The sequence below is a fragment of the Takifugu rubripes genome, chromosome 21, assembly GCF_901000725.2.
Source record: "Takifugu rubripes chromosome 21, fTakRub1.2, whole genome shotgun sequence".
Classification (NCBI taxonomy): domain Eukaryota; kingdom Metazoa; phylum Chordata; class Actinopteri; order Tetraodontiformes; family Tetraodontidae; genus Takifugu; species Takifugu rubripes.
In genome coordinates, this window is record NC_042305.1 from 8,517,150 (window position 1) to 8,531,477 (window position 14,328).

At 47.6% G+C, this 14,328-nt stretch overlaps 1 protein-coding gene and 1 long non-coding RNA gene across 2 annotated transcripts; one reads left to right on the forward strand and one right to left on the reverse strand.

Moving 5' to 3' along the window:
* Positions 1–10: 10 nt before the first annotated feature.
* LOC105418009 (uncharacterized) lies at positions 11–12,945 on the reverse strand. The gene is made up of 7 exons (XM_011615403.2): positions 12,682–12,945; positions 7,327–8,297; positions 5,502–5,553; positions 5,043–5,160; positions 4,041–4,177; positions 1,398–1,634; positions 11–1,289 (listed from the first exon to the last, which is right to left on the reverse strand). The coding sequence occupies exons 1-7, from the start codon at positions 12,760–12,762 to the stop codon at positions 606–608; spliced, it is 2,280 nt and encodes a 759-aa protein (XP_011613705.2). The 5' UTR covers positions 12,763–12,945; the 3' UTR covers positions 11–605.
* On the forward strand, positions 1,521–3,920 carry LOC115247521 (uncharacterized). The gene is made up of 2 exons (XR_003886592.1): positions 1,521–1,660; positions 3,816–3,920. It is a non-coding gene; the product is annotated as an uncharacterized lncRNA (long non-coding RNA).
* Positions 12,946–14,328: the final 1,383 nt, after the last annotated feature.

Below are 14,328 nucleotides of genomic sequence, written 5' to 3' on the forward strand. Positions count from 1 at the left end.
CGCCATCACATCAAGGAGACGAACGTGAACAAGTCTTTATTTAAAACTATACATGAATTAACTCGTACAGCCGTGGTCACTCGATCTCTTCTCGTACATATGTGTATATTAGTATTCTACGTGCTTTTACTTGATTGTTTTCCCTTTTATAATCCAGCATGTGCGTCCGGAGGACATGCTGTAGCAAATCTTCGTTTGCGCTCTGCTGGAGGTTAATACGCAACTGTCGGCGCTGACATACGTGTTCCGAAGTAACCGCGGGAGGAATTAGAACTGGAAAGCAAAAATCCACAGTCGGCTATAGAAATCAGACAGTGAATCATCAGATTAGCTGGGATTATGGAGTCGTGGCAGAGAAGTGAGTCCCCCCTTTTTCTTTTTTTTTAGCGTGGAAGCAGCCAGTGCCCGGGCAGAGGAGGCAGCAGGAATCCTGTCGTCGTCCGCGTACAATTTTATAAAAAATAGAAAAAGACTGAGCACAAACAGTTGCCAGCAGGAGGCTGCAGGATATGTAGGAATCACTGATTTTACAAATACATATTTCACAGAGCGTCCCCCCCCCCCTTCCCAAGAGTCTCTGCTCCTTTCACCTGTGTCATCACCGGCTACATCCGATTGGTCACACTGCACAGCACTGTGGCCCGTCTGAGGGACGGCTCGCCGTCGCCCGCCACGATGGACTCGGTCGGGGAGAGCAGAACGACGCCCCCCGACGCCTGGCTCCCCCACGGTCTCCACTCGGGCCGAGCCCTCTGGTTGGAGGGGTGGAGGCTGTTGTTTCCGGCGGCGGGCTTCTTCCCCTCGTACGCGCCCCTGACCGATCCGTTCAGCACGGCCGAGGCCGCGATCCGACCCAAGTGCTCGGAGGGGACCAGGGGCTGCCGGTCCTCCTCCTCGGAGATGGCGAACACCGGGACGCTGACGTGATCGCCCTCGCCCGGAAACTCGCGCCTCTTTCCGGCTTGGCCGCTCTCCGCCTGACACTGGGCGGAGGGAGGGGAGGCAGGCCCGGGCTCCGGCGAGGAGCTCTCGGCGTGAGTAACGCCGGGGGTCTTCACCGGGTCTGCTGCCCCAGAGAGCAGGCCGAAGCAGGGCCCGGTGAAGCGGGAGCGCCGCAGGTTGCTGATGGAGTTGAGGCGCCGCTGCCTCTGCGCCGACTGCGTCAGGGGGTAAGAAGCGTTGCTGATGGAGGAGTCGGAGATGGTGCTGCGGTCGGCGTTGGCCTCCAGGTGGGCGTCGGAGAAGATCTTCCTGCCCTCTCTGCCCTCGCCAACCAGACTGGACGGAGCCTGAAAGCGTGGACACGGACTTCAACGACAGATTCAACCAAACGGGTCTGACTTCATGTGGAATTCTGATGTTACGTCTCTAGGCAAACACCGAACGCGAGTACTGACGCTGTCCACCAGCTTGGTGAAAGGACTGGTGGAGTTCCAGCTGCACCACTTCTTATGCAGCTGCGGCAGAGGAGGGAGGAAGTCCTGGAAGGTGCGCACGCTCCACGCCCTCGGCCTGGCGCAGGCGCCGTCCTTGCCCGTCCTGGAGCCACTGGGCGAGGTGGAGGGGTCGGGCGATGGCCAATCACCCGCCGGGCTGGGCCCGGTGTCGCTGTGCCGCAGAAACCGGTCTCGCTGCTGAGAGACGGATAAAGAACTAAAAGGTAACGCCGTGCTTTAAACTTTTCGGGAGTTTGATTGGTCGGATTGCATAAACAACAACTTTCTTCACCGTTTAAATACAAATGTCAAACTTTCCCCAGACGTGCAGAGGTTAAAGGTCAAGGGTGGCCCTGAACTAATCCAGCAGGAAGATGGCCACGACATAAATAGCTCACATATCAAAGGAGGCTTTATGCTCAAGCACTCGACTGCAGCTCCAATGGTCACTGACCTGCACTGGGCAGCCAGCGTGCAGCCGCATCACGTACGCGTCTTTGCTAGCGAGCAATAGCAGCACACGCGTGACCTCAGCGCTGTCGTCAAAGTCAAAGGAAACAGATTAACTCTGGCGGGATGTGCACGCCCGCCAAGACACCCAAGTTCCGACACCTGCGCAACAATACAATCAGCGCCGCTGGTGCGAAAACATCCGAAAAACAGCAGCTGCTCCCGTTTCTTCGTGCAAACTGTTGTGCACGACTGGATTACCCAGAAGGAACTGTGCTGATTAGCCTGGCCCGCTCAGTCACACAGGCAGCCAGCTAAGCGCGTGTGGTTCACATACCAATCTGAATCATTATTTATTAAGAATATTAAAGCTGTCAAAGGACCAGCGTGGGCATTTGGAAGGATTTTACTTTAATTATGATGTCTGGACCTCATGCTTGGAGTGCGGAGAGACTGCAGTAGAGGAACTCTTAACGATGCCGAAACGTCTCGCGGGTCATTTTCGCTTGCGTAACCAGATGAGGCTAATTGTGATTTACAGGTTAGATGTGCAAAGGCCACATTATCCTTCCTGATCGGTCAGCTGCCGTTGATCATGGGAGGGGGAGGTTTTAGGGGTTGCCTAAACAGACAGAACGAGTCCAGATAATCCTTTACAGAGTCACTTGCAGCTAGATTTGTCTAGACAAGAATTAGCCGGGGAGGGGGGGGGGGTTTATCAAATGTGGCTTAGGTCACTAAGGCCCCCTGAAAACACAATGGCAACTTTAAGATTTGAAACGCGCCACGGAAAATAAACCTACCCAACGCGGCGTGAACCCAAAAGTAGGGTTGAACCCTAACGGGGTACTGGAAAAAAGATTTGCTCGGAATTATAACATAATAACAATCGCCTTCAAAGATTATTATTGTCTTTCTGAATTGCTACTTTTAACGGCCGCGGCATTTATGGTAACTTATTTACACGGATCTCTGCGTTGAGGACACACACAGGCAGACCACACACTGTGCGCCAAGGCTTGCATCTCACACACACAAACACACACACACACACACACACACGATTGGATCTGGGAATCTGGCTCCGTAGATAATACTCCATTAGCCCGGGCTGCAGAAAAGCTTGCCAGTCCTTCAAAAAGCTGCCAGGGCTGTTTAATGCCAACTTTTATACAAAAAGAGAGCAAAATGCCTGGTCAAACTGTGCCACAGCCTCAACGCTCCTCCCACCTTTTTTAATTATCCTCACCTCACATTTATGTCCCGAGAGTTTGCATAATTTTAGATTGTACACCAATAATGGTGTTATTGGAAACTCTGGCTCTGTGCACAGCGCTGAATGCCCCGTCACCTCTAATGTTCACTGGTTCAGAGATAATTTCCCCAAAACGAGATCACCCACCGAGAGACTCCCCTGGCATTAAACAGACAGTTGCGTTTTACACGGTAATGTCACTTTCAGGAACACAAAGTTGTTGGTGATAACATTTCTTTGCTGTTAATTCTTTGCTGATGAAGGCATTGTTGGTGGGTCCCTTGTGTTGCGTAAGTGATGAGCCTTCTCTGATGTGTTTATGCTCAACGTGGTGGGAACATGTACATAAATGCATGGATAAATAAACACAGAGGTCATTTAAAATGGGATCTGATTGCCCTGCAGTGCGTGTGTACCTCTTTTTTGCTTCAATCCTAGTCATGGGTGTCAGGCATTAATCTGGGATGTGAACGATTCTTTACTCATTCATCATTTTTAAAGTTTTTAGGAGTGTTTAGCATTTCCTTTGTCTGGGTCTGGTGTGTCAGGCAAAGACGCTCATTTGCAGACAGATGCCACACTACAGGCTATGATCTTGCACGCGATTTGTTTTAATGCCAACATCTGCCATTTATTTCACCATTAAAAAGATGTGCATGTTGCTTCCTTTTCAGTTTATCATATCAGCAACTGGAAGAGACTCATCATGACACCATTTCAGAAGTCTGGCAATCAGCGCAGCTGTGGTGCTTCCTCTCTGAATAAAGAATTCCCGCATTAAATTTGATGTAGAATCCTATTTTGCAGTGAATGGGCTTCTAGCTTGTTTGAATATTTTGCTTTAAAAGAAAATGTGAACATGACAAAATGGAGGTGAAAGGACAGAAACTGGGCCTTACTGTATGAGGAGAGACGGGCAGTCTGCTTGAGCAAGGAGCTGACGATACAATGAAGACCTCATCTGCACCGAGGTCGAGTTCGGTCAGCCCGCTGCAGGAAAGGTCTACCTCTGCATTCTCGGAATTGTCAGCGGTTACTATCGAAACAGAAAAACAAACCAAAAATCAAACAATATCGGCACAATTTATTGAGAACAGCGATGCCGAGCAGTTGAGCCAGAGTTCAGCTTTTACACGAATCGGTTACGCAGCATTTTCAGCCTCAGACAACAGGAATCATGTGCAGATTCAAATATAAAAGTTTAAAACAAAATTCCAGTTTGATTCAATATTGGCTTGTAGGAATGTAAGCAGTCAAAGGCATGCTTTTCATTTAAAACGGTTAAATTAGGCAGAGTGCAGAGCAGGCTAGTCTAAACTCCTGTTCCTGAGCTGTGGTTCGGTATAAAGGTCTTACACCGTGAAAGGAGCTCATGCAGAGGTGGACCGTACCACCGTGTCCTTCAAACTACCTCCAGACTCCTTTGTGGGTTAAATGCCACAACCCAGAAATCTCTGAGCCTGGGTTTAGACCCACTGAGAGAAGAGCCTTCGGACTGTTGCGGGATCAAGCCGGAGCTGCTCCAGAACGAATGCTTTTTTTGAAATTCTTCATTGTAAAGGTCTGCAGACGCACCCAGAGGGTTCCACGCGCGGTTTGTAACACAATACCCCATCTTTGTAACACAATAGGGATTCAACCTACTACCAGTTTCTGAAGGAACAAAAAATTTGTCTTTCCAGGTAGCTGCACTAGAGACACAGCGTGGGAACTATCAGCACACAGTGGAACGGTTAATCAGATCGTGGCCAAAAAACAATTAACATGCGGCATAAACATAATTAAAAGTTAAGAATGTGGGTTATTTATCCAGCTGCGGCGCTGAAAATTAGACACCAAGATGAGTAAAGTTTGCAGGACTGCTGAAGTGCAGGTTTCTCTGGCTGCGGCTCCGGTACAACCTGTCTGCGGCGGGCTGTCTCCGGCCGCTTCTGTGGTCGCCTCCATGTTTATCTGGTTCTCAGCCATCAGCTGCAGCTCGCTGACCTCCGCCCCGGTGTTCTGAACCCCCTCTGGAACCTACAGGAGATGGAAAACAGTAATCGGGACTTCATCGAGGTCCAAGCAGTGCAAACAAGTTCTCCACAGGTGGTCCTCTGCAGGTAAAGCCGAGCACAGCCGTAGCAAAGTGGAGCAAAACTAGTGATCAGGTTAGAGATTGAATGTGATCCAAAGCCTCCAACAGGCAGCAGTGATCAGCAGGGATGCGGCAGAGATATTTTAATGGAGCTAACACTCAAATCTGAGGACAGCATCGCAGAAATGGACGTGATTGAGCCACATATTTGATTGAAATGAATCTCTTTACAATGCTAACGTGTGGGGAGGAGAAGAAACGAAGAGCCGGGTCATGGCCGTACCTCGGAGTTGCTGGAAGAACAGGAGCTCGCTCTTTTGGGGCACAGTTTGGGTCTGGGAAAAAAATGCAGATTAAACACAGATTAAACCCTCTGTGTTTACTTCATAACTCACAAGTGTCAGTGTTTTTCATAGCAACCAGCTAACTCAATTTCTAATTGCTCCAATTTACCCACAGCTACTCTCCCACCCCGCTCCAGTAGCTACTCCATTGTGGTGATGGATGATGGCGTGAGATGCGCCACCATCTGGCATTGACACATTCCAGGGCTCTAAAGGTTCAAATAGTTGCACCTCTTTCACATTTTCACTGCCGTCTCTCTCCGCAGACACGCCGCTGGTTAGGAAATATTAGTTTCCTTTAACAACATGGTGAAACAGTGAATTAAAGTCACGTCTGTCCCGTTCCTCAGCACACATGAGCCAGTGAAGCATGCAGGAATACTGGAGCCAGGAGCCTCTTATTAAAAATTACTCTCACAGTTGAATGAGTTCATTACCCGCCAGTGGTCAAGCAAGGGCACCCCCTGCTGTGACTCATCAACCTTTGGCTGCTTCCCGATGAAGGGAAACCTCAGGAGTTAATCTGACTGCTACTATAAGTGAGCGTGGCCTTGCTTAGCTGGCCAGTCTTGTTATTTACATCGATTTCTGTGAAGCCGTTTAAAATAATAGGGAACAGCTACTGAAGCCGCTCCTGCCGCTTGACATTTCAGGGCAGCGCATTTCCTGGCTACCGAATGACTCGTGTTGTTCTTGCTAATTACGCCTCCATTTTACTCAACACGTGTTTCCGATTTCCCCGTCATTAATGGCGAGGACCTGCGGAGTTATTGCGGAGACGCTGAGCTGCATCTGAAATGAACACAAATCGCATTAAACTGAGGGTTTTTTTTGTCTCACAGCAAGTTAAATACCAAGGCCGGCACCGCACTGACCGCTCTCTAAAACAGTCAGACCGCCAGCACAGACAGTATTACAAATCTACAAATGCAACGGTCTAGCCTGCGCTTGTCCCCTGGCACGGCGATGAAACGCCTTGGCCTTTTGATTAACTGACAATGCCATCAGAACCAAATTGGTATTGGGTTTTAGCTCTCCTATTGTGCCCTGTGGCCCTTCCCTTCCCTCCACCCATTCACTTTCAACCAGCCTCCGGGGTTTTTGCCGGCTGGAATCGATGCCAGGTGCTGCACCTTGAATGAGCTGCTATCGCCGGTAAGAATGCTCCACATCAAGGAGACCGCGCGGCTGCAGCCAAACCAGACTAATCTTCCAAGGTCACCACATCAGGGGCCGGGTTTCCAGGTTGAGTCAACATAACACGGTTGTGAGTGAGTATGCGCAAGCAGGCACTTATTTACAGTCAGATCGGCCCGTTTTCACGCATGAGAGGACTCAAAGACTTGTGAATTTTCTCAGGAGGTTCGTCGAGGAGTTCTGTCCAGACCTGAAAATCCGAGGTTCCCCTAAAACTTTAGGCAACGAAGTGAAACGCAGCTGAAGGGATTGTTTTTGGTTTTGCCTGTATTCTCCATCGATAATGACAGGCTTCTGTCGATGAGCCATCCCATCCTGCTTGTGGGACGCGTCTGAACATGAATGTCGAATGGGAATATTCAACTTCCTGCTGAACACATAGAGATTAGGGTATAATTCAGATTTAGATGTAGATTTGATTTAAGAGTGAGTTGGTTAGCTTTGGTTGATTTGACAACTGATTTGTTTTCTGTGAAGGCTCCTCTGTTAACTCTCTGTGAAAGAAAGTTTAAAAAGTTGGGATTTTATTTTGGTAGATTTATACACGCTCTTATTTACACCCGTTACCTGAAAATGATGCAGAGGGCACTCGTGAGCACCATGGCGAAGAAGGCGGCTCCGCTCACAGCAGCCAGTAAAGAGTCTACTTTGCCGGCTGTTGGAGCGGAAACATGGCGGCTCCCCCCCGGTTCTGTCAAGTTGTGGTAGTGGAAGAGAAGAGCGAAGCCACGGCCCCAGTGGGTGGTGGTGATCAGCTCCATGATGACCTCCACCATCTCCTGGCTGGAGCCGAAAACCAGCTGGCTGCTTGGAGGCCGGTTGGAGCCGCAGAACCTGGAGGAGAAGGTGATGAGGTCTGAGATGTAGAGGACATCATGGGGGCAGGCATCAAGCACTGGGTGCTGGGTTTCGGGGCTCGCAGCTGGAGTATCGGTGGGCTCTGGCGAGGCAATGGTGGTCTCCTCAAGAAGAGTCGGGTACGAACTGGGGCTCAGTTCTCGGAGGTGAAAGGAGGAAGCGGAGTTGAGGGCTTTGTCTTCTGGTGCTGCCGCTCCAGGCAGGACGAGAAGCGAGGAAGGAGGTGGGGAATCCAGGCCGAAGGAGGCGTCTGCGGACCTCTTGGCAGAATTTGAGACTTTGGCTACCTCCATCTTCGAGGACTCTTCCTGCACCACAATTTGCTTGTCTTCACCACGCTGGGAGGACTGCCGAGTCTTTGCAGCATCGCCTCCGTTAAGACGCAACAGGTTACCACCTACTAAAGTTTTATCCGTCAGGAAGCTTCCAGGAGGGAAAGTCGCCTCTTCATCCAACTCCTCCTCCTCCTCCGAGTTGAAGGTAGAAGCGTACTGCGCGGCGGCGTTGTGGCTTTCAAACACGTCAAAGTCAAACATTTCCAAAATGAGCTGGTAGTCAACAGGAACGAAGAACTGCCAAACACAGTGGGTCCCTGAGGAGTAGTTGTAGGGGAAGCCAGGTGACAGAATCAGGCCTTGCACGTCCACCACGTCTACCTTCGCGCCGCAGTCAAAGTAAACCTGTGAAAACACGTGACGTTAGTCATGTTTAAAACGACCCTGGTGGACCAGCACCCTCCTCCAAGTGGCTATTAACACGAATTACCGCAGACTAAAATTTGAGGCTTTTTAATTCCAATTTAAGCATTATATGGAAAAGTGTTGAGTAGCTATAATGTTCCCTTCTGAAACGACCCCCGTGTTTAGCTAATGGCCACTTACCATCCAAGGCACCAATAATCATGGGATCTATCAGCAAATAAAACACTTGACTGGTCCGATTACTCACAGACATAAACCAGTTTGAACCTGAACTATTCAACCCTGCTGTTCTGCCTGTTTATCAAAGCCGGCCTGGGTACCCCTCGGGATGGTATTTCTTGAATCACGCTGCTCGTAATTCTTGCCAGGTGTGTGGGGATGTAAGGTGGACCTGGGAACATAAGCAGAGGCAGATGTGTGGCTGGCCACGGAGCTGAGGACCAGACCTTTGTAGGGGGGCTCTCATTTATGAGCTTTTTATTTGGCTTCACTCTGGACTGTGGGAATGACCCAGACTGGCGGACCCCCAAGCTGAATGGGTAACAAACCAACACCCACAGGTGAAAGCAGGGATCTTTTTTTTTTAAGCATTCAAGAAGGAAAGCTAAACTATGGTGCCTCCACGAATCATAACTTTCAATCACGACTAAGAAAGGCCCTGGGGCCACCGGATTCAAACCGAAGCTCCTTGCCACGGCTGATAAAGCCGACAGGCCCCATAGCCGGGTCATAGCAGATTAGCGACACATGAAATGTCATGGAGAGCAAGCATGGCGGCGTGGGCTCCATAACGGAACCGTGAGAGAAGGGAATGACCCTTTCTGTGATGCAGTGAGGGCATCACATTTTTCTTATTTTGGCTGACATTTGCATTACAGCTTGACACACTGCTACTTGCTGTCTGCAGGAAATTAATGGGGCTACGGCAAAGACTTACATAGATGACATTTGAATGAGCCAAACACCTTTCCCTGCTGGGGTTCGGGGCGAAGCCAATTTAGGGTTCACGGCGTCTGCAGGGAGGTTGCGCAATGAGGGGCAACCAGGGACTGGTCCCTTTTCTTCTTGTGGCATTTAACTGCCCTTTTTAAGACACATTTCATTAGAAATATGCAACCCTGCATTTGATCACAAAAACTGTGTCACGGATGTCATCTCTCCCACCAGGACGGGGCGGCCAGGAGGTCCCCAGCAGGGAGGGATGTGCATGCTAGACTACACATGAAAGGGCCCCAAAGTGCCACAGTGTCGAATGGAAATGGGACATTCTTATAATGCCAAACATCTCAGTTCTGTTACATCACAGGCCGCTCCGCTGGCAGGCCGCTAATTATTCAAGGATGGCTTTTCTCATGCCGGAACAATGGGCCGAGCTGCCATTCCGGCGGGCGACTCCACAAACAGGGTGGGCAGATAATATTTTAATGAAGTGATGACAATAAGTACAAGGCAGGCTGAACGTTTACATAAGAGCAGACTGGTCATCGCGCCCCAGTTGTGCCAGGGACGGGGCTTCCTGGACACCAGCAGATCTACATTCATTCTATGCTTCATTTGCACTTCGTTATGTATTTTAGATTTTCTATACCTTATCGCCATATTGCACGTTGAACTAAATCAAAAACAAGTACCATCAATATTGTAACTTTTAGTTTGGTTTGGGATTGGTTTGTTTCCACCTCTGTGAGAACTCTGCAACATGAGCTGGCTTCTGCTAACACGCTCGTACCCATACTCACACCCTGCCTCTCGTGCAAAAACAGCCCTGGACCTGGCTCATAAACAAGCAGGCGGGCCCCTCAAAAGGGGGCAGGAATCTTCACCGGGCCTGTTTAGTGGAGGAGAAAAGTGACACTGCTTCACAGGCTAGCGCTTTAGCAGCCGCAGCGCGCCCGAGATGTGCTGTGCTGAAGATGCCGAATTAAGAATGGGATGGAACTTGTAATCAGTCTGGAAATGTGTCTTTAACACGCATTAGTTTGGCTGTTTCAGGATTTGGTCAGTAGCTTCTTTCAGGTTTGAGCAACACGCCAGTTCCCTGTATTTTTCCAGCTCCCTCCACTAAACACAGATGGGAGAGAAGCCGCTTGAGGTCATCCTGAGCAGCTGTGAAAAAGCGCTGATACTTGAGCCGAGGATTTATCACATATCTGCCCCGTGATGTCAGTGGCTCTCCTGGTGGGCTCGTGTCAGTGGCTCCGGTTCAGGCCGGGGTGAGTTTACAAACAACCGGTGTGGCAGCCTGATTAAGCTCAGGCAGTTCTCGGGTCGCCAGTGGAGCTGCCTCAGCACATTTCCACCACCCTGTGCATCATGAATGAATTATGAAAGGCCTCTTTCTCTTCCTGGTTGCACGTTTAATCAACATTAATTTTCAGAGCCACCACAGGACGCTCCCTGTAGAATGGGATGCTTGGCATGATGAGGGCGGTCATCTTGTACTTATTCCTTTTTGTTTCATGCTTCTTTTTTTTTTAAAGAGAAGCTGCTGCGACTGAATTGTGGAGCCCTGTACTGGCGGGAGTTTACTGAGACCTCACCTGCAGCCAGTCACATGTCCCACTCCCACACACCAACATCTCTACAGGTGAGAACACACTGGATTGTTTAATCAACTAGCTACTTCTTTATGTTTGGACCTCCTACAGTTAGAAAACATCAATCCTCCTCCCCATTGGAGCAACGCCTTTGAATATGTTGCTTGTTGTCCAGTGGAGTCCAGCCCACAGCCATGCATCTGCAACAGGATAGCTCACACTCTCTCTCCCCCCATTCAACCCTCTGCTGATTAATCTAGCTTGGCTCCTGGACTATTTATGCCAACCTTCCTGAAAGTCCCACGGCAGCACTGTTTATGTTGACAGACGGCGTGTATCCGATGTCGCATAATTCACCAGGGGAATAAGTGAATCCCAGTTTGCTGCTACATTACAACTCAACGCAATTACAGATGACCGCCTCCTCTTTTGCTGCCATTGCTGCATATAAAACCCTCAGGAAAATGAAGAGCAGCTGCAAAAACCAGACAAAAACTCTCTCCACTCTTGTGCACGAAGCTCAGCTGTAGACTGACAGATTTGGATGTCATCCCATGCAGGCCTGTTTATGCTGTTCTAAAAATCGACTTAATACAAAAGCAGCACAGAGCACAAAGACGTCATTTACTATGCTTCCTCAGGCAGATAATCACAAACATAGTGAGCACTATGCACGCAGCAAGGAAAGCTGAGGAATCCGACAATTCGATATAGTACGGGGCTCTTTTTGTCCAGTTCAAAAGACTGAACTCCTGAGCTGCTATTGTTGATCAGGGGACCTCAACAAGTGGAAACTCGATGCGTCGGGGACAAACTGTCCATGTTCAGGCACCAGCCGCTACTTATTTATCAGGCCAGGGTCTGAAAGCACAATCGATCAGAGACAGGTGCTGTGATCATTGGCTCAGAGATCCACACGCAAAAGGTCCAACCTCGAATGAGGGAGACTAAGTTTTACGCTCCCAATCCTCCGTCAGAGCTCGGGGCTTGGGAGTTCAGTGATTATGAAAAGTGCTGGTCATGGCATGAGGTTTACATGCACTCAATGTGGTTCTCATTTCAGACGTTTGGATTGTGCGTGCCATTCTCCCCAACTTTGTGAAATACAATTACATTTCTTTCTTTTTTTTTTAAAGTCCCTTTGAAAAATACCAGTTATGATGCGGTAGAACGTTTTGATTAGTTTAGTTCTGAGGAGTCTGGGAGGAGCTGAAAAGGTGGATGGAAACTCACTTCAGTCTTTCCAGTAGTTCACCCTTTTTGTGTAAATATTTGAAACTTTAAAAAAAAAAGATTACGAATTGCTATTTCAATTTGAAATAATAGGATGACTGACTCATAAGTTTGTGCAGAGCTGGGCGAGGCGCTTGGATTAATTATACTGTTCAACGCTGAAGAATCCACTGTTTTAAACAGCTCTTTATGCACTGCAAAGACGTTCCTGCTGAACTTTAACAAGCAGCGCAAGGTATTCAAATTGTTTATTATCAAACACAACGTGCACAAAGTTTGGAAAGAGCGCTTCCGGCTAACTGGATTTTGCTGGACCTCAACTGTTCACAGCAGAAACAAACCACAAATTAAGCTAATATAAAAGCCGATGGTGCTTCTAATGAACGCCGAAGGCTCCACCTGTGCGTAAACTATCTGAATATAACTTCCATCGAGGGTGAAAGGGTCGGAAGATTTGTAGAGACGCAAACAAACGTTAAATTGGAGGTTTTCCTAACGGAGTCCGGGTCCCATTTCTCTCCGGGCAAGTGAGCGTGTCCCTGCGCGGCGCCGAGGTCAAAGCCTGGGAACACAACTGATAATTGTCAACTTACTTTCTGTGCAACGCATCCCATCACGAAGAGCAGATATGTTGTCACAAAAACGGGCGCCCCAAGCGACGTAGCGCAGCTCATTTTCTTCTAATTGTTCCTGGTTGAGTGCGACGCACAGCGAAGCGTGTCCCGCTCCTCCGCTTCTCATTCACCTGAGGATCGGGAGCGCGCATCCATCGTTCATGGAAGTACTGGGAACTCTGGGACCACACTTGTGCAGAGATTCGCTCCCGTCTGTGTGGAGGCGCGTTGTTAAGTGTCATTAAAAAGGAGAGAGAGATTACAGACGCACGTTTCTGGGCTGCCTCAAACTGGAATCAGAACTTAAATACGGATCTGTCGTTATTAATTTTAATAATCCTCCTGTTGGTGGCCCGGAGCATATTTGTAAGTTTTTAAATTCTAAAGAATGAAAACAGAATTTTTCATTAAAGTATCTTTTAAAAATTTAAACGCTCATAACTTTGGATCCAATTATTATCGCACTACTTAAAAATGCAGGTAAGGAAATGGGAGACTTAATGTCCTGCAAAGGCTGATTGCACAAGTAGATCACAGATAGTGTAATTCTGAGGAAGTTTCAACACACATAGCTATTCAATGGATAAAATCTATTTTTCATGGTCCTTCAGTCACTTTTCCTGACGGGTCATGAAAGAGACTCATTCTTTTCCACTAAAATTCCATCAAACCCTCAAAAAACAATCCCGTGAGAATAAAAGCAAAACCATCTCAATTAAATCCCGTTTTCAACACTTTTCAATATTATGTTACAAATGAGTGAACCAAATGTTGAAATAAATACATTTAAGTTGAAAAACGTGATTTGATCAACATATAATTATTGACAGTGCTTTCTGATTACAATCTCATGGTCTTGACAAAATATTTGAATATAGAAATTAAACTTTTCCTGAACTATTCTGATTTACTTTGGTAAAAATTTAAAATCTCTAACATAATGTTGTTCTCAATATTACCACTAGATGGAAGTAAATATAACCCTTTTTTTGCCAGATGGGTTACAGTCAACATTAATCAGTCCTTTTAAAATAATATTTTATACTTCGTGATCTAACAGGTTGTCTCACCAGTCTGACTTGACAAAAACATTTTCAAAAAGTGGCGATTTGTAAAACACTTACAATATCAATATTTTGGTCCCACTGTAGGGTTTAGTTTTTATTTATGACACATATGGCAGATATGCCTCCTTCACAATGTCAGATTTTTAAAAAACCTTTTCAAAGGTGCAAGAAGGAAACATTTTATTATCTACAAATATAAGACTAAACCTTTGGAACGTTTGGGTTTGTAGGTTATTCACTAATAATTGAATTCTGCAATTATTTTACAATAAGCGGCAGGTTTCATTGTGTAGTCATGTGTGCAATGAGCTATGAGGCATGAGAAATAGCATTTTAAAAGAAAAACTAAATTCGCTGTTGGATGCCAAAGCACAGAGGGGGCCTGCTCTTTTGTAACCAGAATCAAAATATGCTTCTCCCTCACAACCTAACGCTACAAAATACTGTCCGTCCCTTTTTATGGTCCGTGCTACAAACACAAACGCGCCATTCTAATATAATATTTTTAGAACTATGTCGGGCATTTGATATGATTAATTATTTCAGATTAATAATCTAA

Coding starts and splice junctions, on each gene's coding strand:
- LOC105418009 (XM_011615403.2), bottom strand. CDS start 12,762: ATGAGCTGCGCTACGTCGCTTGGGGCGCCCGTTTTTGTGACAACATAT. Junction 5,554..7,326: donor GCCCTCTGCATCATTTTCAG/GTAACGGGTGTA, acceptor TTTTTTTCCCAG/ACCCAAACTGTGCCCCAAAA. Junction 4,178..5,042: donor AGACAGCCCGCCGCAGACAG/GTTGTACCGGAG, acceptor CTGTTTCGATAG/TAACCGCTGACAATTCCGAG.